Source organism: Gobio gobio (genome assembly GCF_949357685.1).
Source record: "Gobio gobio genome assembly, chromosome: 2".
Taxonomy (NCBI): Eukaryota; Metazoa; Chordata; class Actinopteri; order Cypriniformes; family Gobionidae; genus Gobio; species Gobio gobio.
Window position 1 is genome coordinate 5,834,010 of NC_137098.1, and position 15,508 is coordinate 5,849,517.

General features: G+C 36.3%; 1 protein-coding gene across 4 annotated transcripts in view; it reads right to left on the bottom strand.

Moving 5' to 3' along the window:
* The window catches only part of csnk1g1 (casein kinase 1, gamma 1), a 100,989-nt gene that overhangs the window by 18,165 nt on the left and 67,316 nt on the right, over positions 1 to 15,508 (bottom strand). For 2 of the 4 annotated variants that reach the window (XM_079810382.1, XM_079810381.1), the window contains exon 11: positions 5,721 to 5,831. The exons of the other annotated variants lie outside the window; for them this stretch is intronic. In XM_079810382.1, the coding sequence (XP_079666508.1) occupies positions 5,721 to 5,831 (111 nt within the window). The remainder of the gene's footprint in view (positions 1 to 5,720; positions 5,832 to 15,508) is intronic. 4 annotated transcript variants of the gene reach the window in all.

Consider the following 15,508-nt stretch of genomic DNA (forward strand, 5'->3'; position numbering starts at 1 on the left):
CATGAGAAATCAAACTGTATCCTCACAGAAACATAAACAAATCAGAAACTCATTCGATTTCAGTTTTTTTTATAATTACTGTAACATATTTTGATTAGATAATAATCAAGTGTTCTAAAGTAGATGCAAATAAAGTGTGAAATATACATATAATATACATATAACGTTACTGTGTCTAATTTCAATGCTATGACTTTGTGTGTGAAGATATGACTGTTTGGATTTATATGAAATGGTAACATTTTGCAATAAGAGTCCATTTTTAACAATAACTAAGGTTGATTAAAACATTAACATTTTAAAGTTGTCTCTTACATTAGTTACTGTACTATGAATTAATATGAATGATCAAGGTATAATTAATATATTCATATTTTTTATATTTAAAACTTACAATAACCAGTTTGCCTTTTTTATTCAAAGAAAACAAAATACAAGAAACAGAGTTAAAACTGAACACAATCTTGCTGAACAATTTTAAAAAAAACTTTTATGTTTTGCATTTACTTGTATTTTTTACTTTCAATACTTAAGTACGTTTAATATGAAGAAAGGGAAAAAAAACCTTTTCTTACTTAAGTACAATAAATATCACATACTTTAAAACATTTACTCAAGTAATATTCTAAAAACTGACTTTAACTTCTACCAAAGTAATTTTCTGGCAAGATATCTATACTTTTACTCAAGTATGGCTTTTGAGTACTTTATACATCACTGTTTATTAGACCTTATAAAGCACATATTAATGCCTTACTCTGCATCCCTTAATCCTAAATTTAACAACTACCTTAATAACTATTAATAAGCAGTAATTAGGAGTTTGAGGCAAAAGTCATAGTTAGTTAATAGTGAGAATTGGACCCTAATCTCACCCTAGACTAGACCCTATTGTCAATCGCATAATTTGCAGTGCTTCAAGGGAGTGGGAGGAGCTAAAGAGCTTTTCAACTCTCTGATTGGTGGAATTTTTGTATAGCATCATGGGTAGTAATGTTAGTTATTCACCACTAATTCCACTGTTAAATATGATTTTTATTTTATTTTAAATTAGCTGAAATAATGTGGGCTGACCGCTTTAACATGCTGCAAATAGTATTGATTATAGACAGCTTGAGCTTGTTAAAGTAGGGCCCTATGATTTCCGGCATGCGTAAAACGCGGACAGAATTCAGTCACAAAAACGCAATTTACTGTATAACGGGAATTTGTCAAATTTTTGATGAATACATAAAAAGTAGGTCCATACACTTAAATCAAATCACGATACAGACTAGTGTGTGTGAAGATTAAATCGCATATATTTTAAATATGAATCCTGCATGTTCTGCGTGTCTCTGTGAATTAATGGTTTCATTTCCCACACACACTGAAGCACGCCTGACCTACGTGGTGTTTAGCATCTGCCGTCTAAGTATATGAGGACATGAATGCATGAACTTCTTCTCCAGAGCCGCTCAGAGTCATTTGAGAAAACTATCGTAATCATATAAACACACAGAAATTCAAAAGGCCTTCACGACAACCCGTCAAAATAAAAGTTCGGTTTAAAATATGGGATGATTTTAGACTCAAATTCATAAATGCGAACACAATTATCCATGAACTTGATATATGTTGCAGACATGTTTTACTATCTACAAACAAATGCCTTTTAACTTGTGTGTGCAAAATACAGAAATGTGCAACGATTTGTACAAATAGAGACATAGTTGTGAACACAAAACTTCGATTTTGTATTAATGTAAGCCAGAATTTGTGCGTGCAACGACTAAGATGTGCATTTGTGGATCCGGTGATGCGCATGCATTCATTGACTTGTTTATGAGTCAATCCTATTTGATTAATTTTGAGACTTTCATTTCACCGGTTTGGCCTTGCAGGATCCACACACACAGCTGTCTAAGAAAACCTGCTGCCACTAGATGGCAGTATCTGCCAAATCAGACAACAACACAGTGAGCGTTATTCTGCCTATAAGACGCTTATGTGTCCTCGTTATAAAGACGAGGAAAACGCTTAACAGTAGACTAACGTTAAAAAGGTATTATTACCGCATAGGCTACGTTGTATAGGCAAGCAGATTAAATCAGGTAATGAACACAACATTGTTCATCATAAAATTTTTCTCCCATAGAAAACTACTATAAAATGCTCAATTTGCAATATAGCGCATGTTCAATAAAGTGTACAGTGTAAATGCACATCTTAGTCGTTGCATGCACAAATTCTGACTTACATTAATACAAAATCGAAGTTTTGTATTCACAACTATGTCTCTTTTTGTCCAAATCGCTACACATTCATGTAATTCTGTATTTTGCACACACAAGTTAAAAGGCATTTGTTTGTGGATAGTAAACATGTCTGCAACATTTATCAAGTTCATGGATAATTGTGTGCGCATTTATTAATCATTTTGAGTCTAAAATTATCCCATATTAATGTGAGAAATATATTACTGTTGTACAGTAGAATTTAGCTCTCTCAATGTAATAATAACACCACTAATAATAATATCTTATTAAAACTATTTTTTAAAGAATAAATCACAACTTTTCCCCCCATGTTTTAATTCTAAAGCTCTGTTGTATGGCAAAAAAGTTTGTTTAATGTCATATGATTAAAATATAAATTTAATGTTTTATGCCTTCATTTGATTGCCAGAAAATGTTAAATGCACAAAAAAAAAACATTTCATAGAAATGAAAAGGTTTAAGTTGAATAAATTTCGTTTTTTAAATTCAATTAATTAGACATGCTTTTTTATTATTAAAATTTAATTAAACCACTCAAATGGAATCAAGAAAACTTAAAAGGGATAGTTCACCCAAAAATGAAAATTAGCCCATGATTTACTCACCCTAAAGTCATCCGAGGTGTATATGACATTCTTCTTTCAGACGAATACAATCTGAGTAATATTAAACATTTTCAGGCTAATCCAAGCATTATAATAGCAGTAATAGTAGCTCTGTTTTTGAAGTCCATTAAAAATGTCTGTCATATAACTGCTCCACACGGCTCTGGGGTGTTAATAAAGGCCATCTGAAGCGAATCGATGCATTTGTGTAAGAAAAATATCCATATTTAAAAATATTTGATTTTTTTCTATGGCTCTGCATCGGCCGTGCCATCACTTGCATAGATTCCTCATTAGTGCCTGCGCGGATCGGTCGAATGAGGCATCTACGTATATATATCTATGATCGCGCCAGTATTTTGACCTTATTCGCCTGAAGTTATGGCACTGGGAATACTAGATGACATTCATCTGATAAGAGGTAAAAATATAACACAAATACTATTGGGTTTCTCACGGAAACCGATCTTTTTTGTGTCTTAAGACATCAATGTGTCGCCACGAGCCGCATGGTTTTATAAGGATTCGTATGTCTGTGTTTTTACTCTCATTGCTCTCATCCTCTAAAATATCCCCATTGACATGCATTATACGACTATCACACTGCAACGGTTGGAGTTAAAAATCTTCATTTGTGTTCTACTGAAGAAACAAAGACACCTACATCTTGGATGCCTTGGGGGTGAGCAGATAAACATACACATTTCGTTTTTTGGGTTAACTTTACCTTTAAAACAGAGAAAACTGAATTTGATAGGCCTAAAAATAAAACGTATAGGGCCCTAAACATATCATTTTTGTTATAAAATCATGATTTCAATCAAGAAGAAATGCTTTTTTATTACTAACATTTGATTTAACCATTAAAATGGAGTCCAAAACAATGAAAACCGATTTCAGAGGACCTTATTAAAGGCTATCGTTAAAAAAAACAATTTCCCTATGGAGAAAATGAATGCTGTTTTTGCTTCCGTGACCCAACTGTTGCAGTCTATTGTGACACACTGTGTAGAGATAGTTGGCGATACTACTACTAATAATAGCAGTGCCAAAGTAACACAACATATTTCTTAGCCTCTGCGTCACAAGCTGGGTTTCATTCAAGTCAGAAAGTTGGAATTTACATCCTCCTACTTGCAAAAGAACAAAGAAAGCGGCACATTTGCAAACTCCTACTTGGAAAATTCCAATAGAGACAGAGCGACACGCGTCATAATCTGAAGGCCACGCCCACCAGGGGGGAAAACAATCCAACGCTCTCCATTGACTTTGCATTGCGTGAAGCGGCATCCTTGTCATTTCGGATTTATAACAAAAAACAGAACAATGTCTAAAAGCGGATATGTGACAAAGTGTACAGCAAACAAGCTAAGCAAAACCCACAACCAAAAACCCAGAAGTTTGTATAAGCTGTTGACCCAAAAAATGAGCGTTTAAGGACAAAAAAGTGGATACAGGCCATTGAGACACGTTATATTACACTGAGAAGTACACACACTAGAGGGGAACGTAATCAGAGACAGTAAATATCATATATAAAACTGACATTTGGATATTTGACTTAACAGTGACAACATATTTACTGCACACTAGGCATGTGCCGGTATCAAATTTTCATGTTGCGGTTAATTGCTGAAGCTTTTATCACGGTATACGGTATTATCACGATATTGGAATTTGTTGCAAAAAAAGTGTTGTCGTACTATAACAGGTTTAAAAACTCTCTTATAACAAAAAGAACCAAACATACAATAAAGCAATACACAAAAATGTATAAAGTAAACAAATATTTTAACATTAAAGTGCAAAAAAATTATAAAGAACAATAGGTAACACTTTACAATAAGGTCTCACTAGTTAATGCATTAACATTTACACATTTTTAACATTAACATTATCAAAGAATAATAACTGTAAAAATATTAGTTACAAAAAGCAAATGTTAGTGTTAGCTCAGGTACATTAAATAATAGTTACAACTTTTGATTTTAATAATGTGGCATTATTTTGCTGAAATTTACTTTGAACTAAGATTAATAAATGCTTTAGAAGTATTTTTCATTGTCAGTTTGTTAATGAATGAACTAATGTTAAATAATAGAGCCTTATTGTTTTCATTCAGCCGTTCCGCCATGTGCTCGGCTCATGCCCGTTGGGTTTCAGTGGTTGATGGGAAAAAGTATTTTTAAAATGCTTTCTAAAAATCTGAATAATTCGTAAGAAATAATTATTCACGGTATTTTGAAGTGCCCACGATAACAATATTGTGCATGCTCATTATTGCGGTATATCGTATTACCGTATACCGGCACATGTCTACATAGGCATACTGAGTGTCAGGATCCCAAAATGTACCCATTCTTCAGCTGAAGCGTCACGTTTTACTGCCTTTATCCACTTTTGTCTCCTTAAACTCTCGTTTTTTTGGGTCGACAGCTTATAAAAACTTGTTTTTTAGCTTGTTTGCTGTACACTTTGTCACATATCAGCTTTTAGACATTGTTCTGTTTTTTGTTATAAGTCCAAAATGACACGCATGCAGCCTCACGCAATGCAAAGTCAATGGAGAGTGTTGGATTGTTTTCCCCCCCGGTGTGGGCGTGGCCTAAATATGCTCTGTCTCTATAGACTGAACGCTCTTGGCCATTGGGATGTTATGCGTTTGGAATTCAGAGATAGGAGGAATATCCCATCAGCTTTGAATGAAACGCAGCATTTCTACAAGTACAAGAGTTGCGGAAGAGACCCATAGAGGAAGTGTTGTGGTCAGGTGTGAGAGCAGGTGGGGCGCTGCTGCAGATGGCCAGACACAGGAGGAGGTGGAGGAGGAGGAGTGGAGCGAGGGGTGAAGCTGTACCTGCACTGAGCCCCCGTGCCTGTCCGCGGCCAGGTGAGAGGTCAGGTAGGAGGAGTTTGTCTGGCGGTTGGGCTGCACCTCCCATGCTCCTCTGCGGTCGGAGATGGCCGTCTGCGCGGATGGAGGAGGTGCGGGTGGAGGCGCAGGACAGGGGGAGGTGTGGTGAGTGAGCAAGAGCAGGCGGGCGGAGTGAGGCCAGGTGGCATGCAGCACAATGAAGGAAAGGAAATCAACAAAGAAACAAAAAAAAAAAGAGCCAGTCAAAGCCAGGAAATGGCATTAGTGACTGTGGACACAATCGTCCGAGAAGCAAACACCACGAAATAAACACAAGGAGACATTAAAAAGGGTTAGTTCACCCAAAAATTAAAATTCTGTCATTAATTACTGACCCTCATGTCGTTCGACACCCGTCAGACCTCCGTTCATATTCAGAACACAAATGAAGATATTTTAGTGTAAATCTGATGGCTCTGAAAGGCCTCCATTGGCACAATGCACTTTACACTCTCAAGACCCTTAAAAGGTACTAAAGACGTCGTTACAAAGTCCATCTCACTACAGTGGTTCTAAAATAACTTTATAAAGTGACGAGAATAGTTTTTGTGCGCAAAAAAACCCTAAATAACGACTTATATAGTGATGACGATTTCAAAACACGGCATCATGAAGCTTCTAAGCGTTATGAATCAGTGAGTCGAATCATGATTCGGATCGAGTGTCAAACCGCCAAACTGCTGAAATCACGTAACTTTGGCGATTCAAACTGCTGAATCGACTCACTGATTCATAACGCTTCGAAGCTTCATGATGCCGTGTTTTGAAATCGTCATCACTATATAAGTCGTTATTTAGGGTTTTTTTGTGCACAAAAACTATTCTCGTCGCTTCATAAAGTTATTGTAGAACCACTGTAGTGAGATGGACTTTGTAACGACGTCTTTAGTACCTTTTAAGGGTCTTGAGAGTGTAAAGTGCATTGTGCCAATGGAGGCCTTTCAGAGCCATCAGATTTACACTAAAATATCTTCATTTGTGTTCTGAAGATGAACGGAGGTCTGACGGGTGTCGAACGACATGAGGGTCAGTAATTAATGACAGAATTTTCATTTTTGGGTGAACTAACCCTTTAAAAACAGAAGAAACTGAAGAGAAAACTTTCTCCAAGCTGCTGAATGCCGAGTGGGCAGAAAATCGGGCATCCAACACGGAGATCGGATAGGAATATCTGACAGCATGAATTTAATACTTCTACAGCTACATATTACATTCAATTCTGCCATTTCGCTAGACAAGACATTGACAGAGAGCTCAGACATGACACACATGGACAAACAACAATCCCAAATTCAATTTCTGAAATTGTGCTTTGTGGTGAGAGTGATGAAAGATATAGCAGATGTCAAAATTTCACTTCATTTGCATTTTGGTGGAAGGGTCGAAATGTATTTCTTTTTCGGTTACATCCAGTTCAAAGGCATAGTTCACCCAAAAATGAAAATTCGGTCATCATTTTCTCACCCTCAAGTTGTTCCAAACCTGTATGAGTTTCTTTGTTCTGCTGAACACAAAAGAAGATATTTAGAAGAATGTTTGTAACCAAGCAGAGAGAGCAACCATTGACTACCATAGTATTTTTTTTCTACTATGGTAGTCAATGGTTGCTCTATCTGCTAGGTTACAAACATTCTTCAAAATATCTTCTTTTGTGTTGTCTTACAGGTTTGGAACAACTTGAGGGTGAGGAAATGATTTTTGGGTGAACTATCCCTTTAAGTGGAGATTAGTTATAAAAACATAATCCTGATATTTATTGTGCACTGGTTGATGGACATAGAACTTGAAATATGTAAATTAAATTAGATTTAAAATAGATATTTTCAACAGTCTTATGTCTTAACTGGAACACATGACCAAAAGCGTAGTGTACAACAGGGGCTAAAGGCACAATATGTAAGATTTGTGGATTAAAATTAGGGCTGTGCGATATGGACAACAACAACAAAAAATCCATCACGATTTTAATCAATATTGCGATTACGATTTTAAAACAGTATTTCCTTACACACATACTTGTAATTTTTTTTGGAAGCTGTGTTTATTGCCAATATTTGCGGGCACAATATCTTTGCATAAATGATATTGTGACGTTGGTTATTTCTTTATGCCTTTTTGAACTCTTTTTGTATGTTGTGCAGTTCGCAAATGCTTTGTATACATGGCTTGGAAGAATCTTTTTCGCATCTTTTGCAACATCTCGCACATGACACAACGTTAGACATGGTGCTCATAGTAAAAGAAGTTCATCTCGTCTCGTGTTTTTAACCGTAAAAATGTGTTCTGTGTGAATTAAAATATCCAAAAACCACTTGAACATTGTATATATTTTGCTGACTTGTGTGCTTACATTATCCCAAATGTTTTAATGTTTAAATCTAGGGCTGCACTATTAATCGAACCGCAATCGCGATTTGGCTTATGTGCGATTATGAAAGCGCAAAGGCTGCGATTTTAATGAAATAAATATATGCCCAGCATGATCAGGAGTAAACGCTGCTCCGTCTGAAAGCACTGCGAGTTTGAGTCGCTTATAACGTGCGTTTGAAAAAGCAACGCGTCAAACATCTTCACAAACTAGTAATGCACTTTGAAGCGTTCATAAACCTGTTGTCCAACAAAATACAACGTTTAATAACAGGTTTTAACTCACTTCATATAGTCATTCGAGCTGATGTGGCTTCTTATCACAGAATGTCAATCAGCACTGAATACTTTATTATTATGAAAATATCCGAGAAGGCTTGAAGAACTCAATACACGTTATCTTTAGGCAGTCGTGTTTATTGTCTTCATGTTTAATCAGTAAAAGCATTTCTATCTTTGTTTTATTCAGCCTACAGCGCGAGCTTAGCTTCACGTTAGGGATTTCCTAAAAACGATTACTTCTCTGCGGCAAATGTGGAGTTTCTGCTCGAGGGCGCCCTCTGGCCTCCAGTATGAATGAAAGTTTTGGGTAGAAAATAAGAAAAATAAAACTTCTAAATAAATGTATATGATAATCCATATGTTTTTCTTCAATGTACAAGAATCTTTTGGCCCATAGTGGATGCATAAGAGGCTCATTTTCATATTAAAGACATAGATTTTAAGAAATTGATATCACAATTTTTTTTAAATAAAAATCTGTGCTTTTTATCTATTACAATAAATCCTTAGACCTCTCTAATGATTTTTAGTCATAGGCTGTCTTCATATTAACAGGTAACCCATCTTTTTTTTTGTAAAATAAGTTCTGTAAAATATAAATATTATTATTATTATACTGTTATTTTTATTCTTAAATGCTCCATTTAAAATGTTTAATAATGAATGTTATAGTAATAGTAATATTTCTTATTTTTATTTAGCAATAATAATAAATCATAATAATTTATTATTAGTCATATTAATATATAAACACAAAATGTTATATACAAACTAGGGCTGTCAAAAGATTAATCGCATCCAAAATAAAAGTTTGTGTTTACATAATATATGTGTGTGTACTCTGTTAATTATTATTTATATATAAATACACACACATTCATGTATATATTTAAGAAATATTTGCATGTATATACTGTATATACATTTATATAATCTATAATATATATATAAATATAAATGTTTTATATATCAAAAAAATTTTTTTCTTAAATATATACATGCTTGTGTGTATATATATATATATATATATATATATATATATATATATATATATATATGTGTGTGTGTGTATATATATGTGTGTATATATATGTGTGTATATATATGTGTGTGTATTAACAAAGTACACACACATATATTATGCTAACACAAACTTTTATTTTGGATGTGATTAATCGCGATTAATCTTTTGGCAGCCCTAATACAAACTTTTCATTTGTAAAAAAAATCAATAAATATATATATTTTTTTTAATTGCATTTTAACGAGAATAATCGCAATTAGATATTTTCCCCACATCAGCCCTAATTAAATCAAATGTTTAAATAAAGCCATTTTAATCATTGTAACAGTCCGTGGCCTTTCAATGACGCCATATACCCTCGATTTCCGTAGAAACCATGGAATCACCAAAGACGCTTTAATATATTATGCGTTTTATTCGACGGATGAGCAACTGTTTGGATACTTTTATCGGCAGAAAACAAATGATCGTTATACTGCTCAACGCAGTTAGTCTTATTGTGTGAATCTCGTTTTCTTGATTTACCGCGAGTAACAAGTCTGTACCAAATTGCTAACATCATAATCAGAAAGAGCTTTATTTTGGATGACAGTAATACAGCAATTTCTCCACCATACAATATGCTTTAAAACGAATTGCATGCCATTCAGTCATCTAGTTTGTATTACTATGACATTAATAATGATTCACGGTGTCATCAAGCTAAGCCTTTGTTATCGTTTTGAAAAAGCGACCTCTAGTGGCAAAACTTACATACTGTGCCTTTAAGGAAGCTGCTTTTCACTTCTCCCATAGTGTATGACTGCAGAAAATATGTTTACGTGTTATTGATCATTGAGGGAGAAACATGTGCTTTGCTTTGTTTAAAAATCATAAATTCATGAGGTGGCCTTTATGAGTGGGGCCTTTTAACCCACACTTAGGGGTAAAAGGCTCATTAGCATGGGGTAAAACACACTAAGTATTGATAAAAATACTTCAGCTAAAGTAATGTTTTGTATAATATTCAAGTTCATACTTGTACAAAACAATCACTTCTGCAGAGTCTGATGAAATGAAAGAAGTGGAAGTTTCTGAAAGATTTGAGGGAGATGCAATATTCATTTAAAATAGCTTTATAACAATAAATATGATAATTATGGTTTCATTATAAATATAGTTATGTCTAAGGTGGACAACCAAATAAATTTTTTTTTACCCAAAATACCTTACTTTTACATATTCAGTTATAGTAAAATGTATTTAAATATTGTGTTGATTTAATTACAAAACTAAAAATCCTTAACAAGACCTTAGTCTCAAAATCTATTTGTTAATTTTATCGATTCTCATTTGCTTTATACTATAAATAGTGCTGTCAAAAATAGCACGTTAACACATGTGTTAAAGGTTTTTTACGCATTTAACGCAAAATTATAATTTTCGGTCATCCTTTGCCTAGTGTTACATTATATGACCACGCTCCTATTCATGCAAATGCTTTTAAAACATTCAAGCGCGACAAGATAAAAGAACACACTGTCTGTGAATGACCTGACTATGATACACACACACACACACACACACACACACACACACACACACACACACACACACACACACACACACACACACACACACACACACACACACACACACACACACACACACACACACACACACACACACACACGACGCTCAGAAAGACGCGCACCGGTATCGTGCGCACAGACAGCGTGCCATAATAGAGCTCTCATTCACGCTTAAACGAACAATAACACACAGAATAATGATTAAAAGCCTGTTTTTGAGTATTCTCATAAGAGTGGTCATAAATAGACATCTTAATATGAACTTAAAGGGATAGTTCACCCAAAAAGGAAAATTCTGTCATCATTTACTCACACAAAACACAAAAGATGATATTTTGAAGAATGTTTGTAACAAAGCAGATAGAGCAACCATTGACTACCATAGTAGGGGTAAAAAATACTATGGTAGTCAATGGTTGCTCTATCTGCTTGGTTACATACATTCTTCAAAATATCTTCTTTTGTGTTCAGCAGAGCAAAGAAACTCATACAGGTTTGGAACAACTTGAGGGTGAGTAAATTAAAATTTTCATATTTAGGTTAATTATCCCTTTAAAGCGCCAGATCCACGTCATGTTCATCAGCGGCAGATCTTAAAGTGACAGCAGCCATTAATGATGTCTGCCAATGTTCATCACAGAACAAAACGAACCGAGAAAACTACCTTTAACCTCTTGGTCTGGGACCATTTTTGGGATTTCCGCCTGGATTTGGCCTACCCAAATTGAAAAGCTTCCCATACCCACATACAGTGGTCTCTAAATTCAAAAGTTTGGTGTCATTTTACAGGAAACCCATTGAAGTTTCAAAAAACACTGCTAAAAGTGATAAACATGTAAGTATATGTTCTCTGAGCTGTAATAGAAAGACGCTTTTTGATGCTCTAGCACCCTGCAGACAGTTTGGGCTGTTTCCACTAAATTCCAGAAAATAGCTGACAAAATAATTTTGTCTGTATCATGTTGTATGCAAGATTTATACAAATGGATCTGAAGGGAGTTACAACATTACAATTTTATATTTGCATTACAAAAAATATAAAAATAAATAATGTCTTTAAAGTTGCTTCTACATTAATTTTGAGAGTAACTGAAATTGTTACAATATAAAAATATTTAAAACTCTATAAAAAAAACTCTATAAAAAAATGTGATTAGTTAATTTTTTTTAATCGATTGACAGAACTAACTATAAAATTAAAATATGATCAAATTCGCACAAAATAAAGTTTGCGTGGCTTCCCAGGATTGTGTCAAGGATCAGCCAAATTTCCACGTGCGCAAGATGTTTAGGAAAGTGCTATGGCGAGTTTGTGCCAACTAGTGGTTTAAAGTAGGGATGCACCGAATCGAGATTTTTTGGGTTCAGCCGAATACCGAATCCACTAGTTAAAGTCCTCATGAAATCAAAATCTATCTTATTTACTTTGTTAGCCCACATCACAGGTCTTAAGGCCTGTACACACCGGGACGAATATCGTGCGCGCTTATCGCCAGCATTTTTCGTGACGTTTTTCGGCGCGTCTTGAGTGTTCACACCCAAGCGATTTCCACTGGCGATGCGCCGAGTGAACGTGCACATTCAGTAGATGCGCTCGCGGTACACAAGGTGGTGCTGCGGCACTTTACGCTTCTGACACTCGCTTGTCACACAGAAGAAGAAGAGAGACAGTATTTACGTGCTTGCCAAAACCACAGATATATTATGTCTATGGCCAAAACCATTCACACACACTTTTTGCTAACTGGCAAGCAGCATTAGCAGCTCAACTTCTTCTACTTTGTCTACTTACTACTTCTTCGTCGTTTCAATGTGTGCTCGGCAAGACCGTTTTGTGCTTGAGCGCCACCAAGTCGTGTTTTACTGTCACTTCAGCAGATCCAGACACGTGAACAAAAGCGCCGATCTCATTGGTCAGCCAGTTTTTAACACGCCGCGTCAAAATAAAAAAAAGAACCCGAGGCGTTTTTTTTAAAAATGACACTTTTACGCCTGCCGTTTTGCGCGTCGGTGTGCACTCACATTGGCGCCCTTTGTTTAGTTACGAGGCGTTAAATGTTGGCGATAAACGCGCGCGAAAATCGTCCCGGTGTGAACAGGTCTTTAGGGTGAACAATTAATCCGTGCAAGTTAATACACATTAAAAAATAGTTTGCCGTGGTAATCTTTAATCAAAATCTGAAAAGTAACTTCCGAAACAGAACTTCCGGTCTTGAATGGCGTTCCCTTTCCGATGACGACTATGCGCCGGCTTGGGTTTGAATATCCTTAACCTCTCCCCTCCAACCGTTAGTCTGCTATGAGCGAGAGATGGAGAGGAGGAGCGCTGGAGTGAAACCCTGCCCTCTATTCAATATAACGTTTTGCTTGGAAATACGTCACAGCACTGAAATAAAATCAGTTGCAACTTCCGGTTCACTGGGACTTTAAAGCTACACTGTGTGATATTTTCCTCCATCTAGTGGTGAAAAGGTATATGACCATCCAGTGAATATTAGTTTCTGTTCCTCTCAATTCCAATTTCGTTTTAACTCCTACGGTGGCCGATTTAGTTCAAGATTAACATGAATTCCAGTTCGACCTCGTCCACATTCGACACGGTGCGGAGTGTTAAAACGCGAAAGGCGAAGCTTGAATTTACGGGTATGTCCCTCTTTGGCTAATGTACTTTCAAGATGGAGGGGCAACATGGCGACCCGCATTCAAACCCCTCACCCGTATATATTTTCAATGGCATATTATAAACTTACGAGAATACTTTATTACTTGAAGGAAGTAAATATACATTAATGAGCACATATATTTTTGAAAGAACTAAGTGTTTTTAGCTAAGAATAAACTAAAAAAGTTACACAGTGTAGCTTTAAGATTCTGCCGAATACCGAATGCTACTCCCATCCTCCGTCCATTATCACAGTAAACACATTAATGAAGTAAACAACGTCCACAGCAGTGCATTTTTCATTTTTATTTAACTGTTAAAAAAAAATTAAGAATAGGCAACATAATGCCAGGATGACTGTCCTTCCTTTGCCGTACCTGAAGTTGCTGCACTTTGGCTGCGGTCTTTATATTCCTCCATGCACATCTCGGATTCTTTCGGATGTTTCATATGCAAATGTTTTAACAGCGGCTATTGTTTAGGGTCCTTTCCACCACGAGACAAATCGCCATTGCAAATTGAACATGTAGCTCGACTTAAATCGCCATCTTTTGACTGAAAGTACTGCCAAACAAGTGTTCACGAGTTCCATTTTCAGTTTCTCAAAGCCTGCATTCGAACGGTCCACCTAGCAACTAGGGATGGCGAAAACTAAACATTTTCTTGACCGACCACCGAGCCTCATTAGCCGGTTGAAACCGGTTAACCGATTAGTTTAAAATATGCTGCGCTATTTGAAATAACAGCCGCGAGCCGCACCTGCAATTTCGCAACTCTGTCGCATCTCTGCCTCCCGCTCACACATACACACACACTCACACACTGTCCCGGCGCCGCTGCCTGCCTTCCACTCACGTCACTTTTTTAAAATCCCCAAAAGCGCGAAACCTGAGTCACGCAAACGCGGCGCCGAGGAGCTTGTTTGTAATCAGAGGACAAATGGCTCCTTAGTTTCGAAATGGTTTGGATACAAGGTGATCGCGTTGAAAATAAAGGCATTTGTCTAGCGTTAGAAGCTCATTTGAAACATTGCCGCGGCTCATTTAAGAAAATGACAGCTCCGAAGAGACGCCGCTTTAGTTCGAGGTAGTGCTAACAATAATAAAGAAAGATGATGATCAACACCTTATGTGTTACCACTGAAATGTAGATGTAATACATTTCCACATGTAAGCCCATCTTATGCGGAATGTTGTATACAATAACCTCGAGTGTTTTAGCCTGTTTACTTTTTGCAAACCTTGTGAGCGCGCAAACCCAAACGCTGTGACCTCGCGCCAAATGTTTTTAGTGGTTTATTAAGTACAAACAGGCGAGTTATGAAAAATTGAGTGTGAGGGATTTGTTCACTTCACACAAAAAGATTTTGGAATGAGATGGCTAACTGTAGTAGCGTTTAGTCCACTGTCTTTAATAGCCTATTTTAGAGATCACTTTTTTTTTTAACCGACAACTTTGATCGGTTAACGTTGATACGGTCAACCATCGGTCAAACGGTCATCGGTTAACATCCCCACTAGCAACGCCTTCCCAAAATCAACGGCGGCGTTATTACGACGGCCAGCGGAGCGCGCGCAAGCCTAGGGTTCAGTTCGGTGGAAAAAATTAAGGTTCGGCAGAAACCAAACCCCGTCAAAAAGCCCAATATTCGGCCGAATCTGAATCCTGGATTTGGTGCATCCCTAGTTTTAAAGGTGAAAAAAATCAAATGTGCACTTTTAGCCCCATTGTACCCTACATGTTATTGGCAAGTCCATAGGAATGCATTGTTTAAATGTAATAAAGCCTTCTGTGGTGTAAATGTGTGCTCCTGTGAATAGCTATT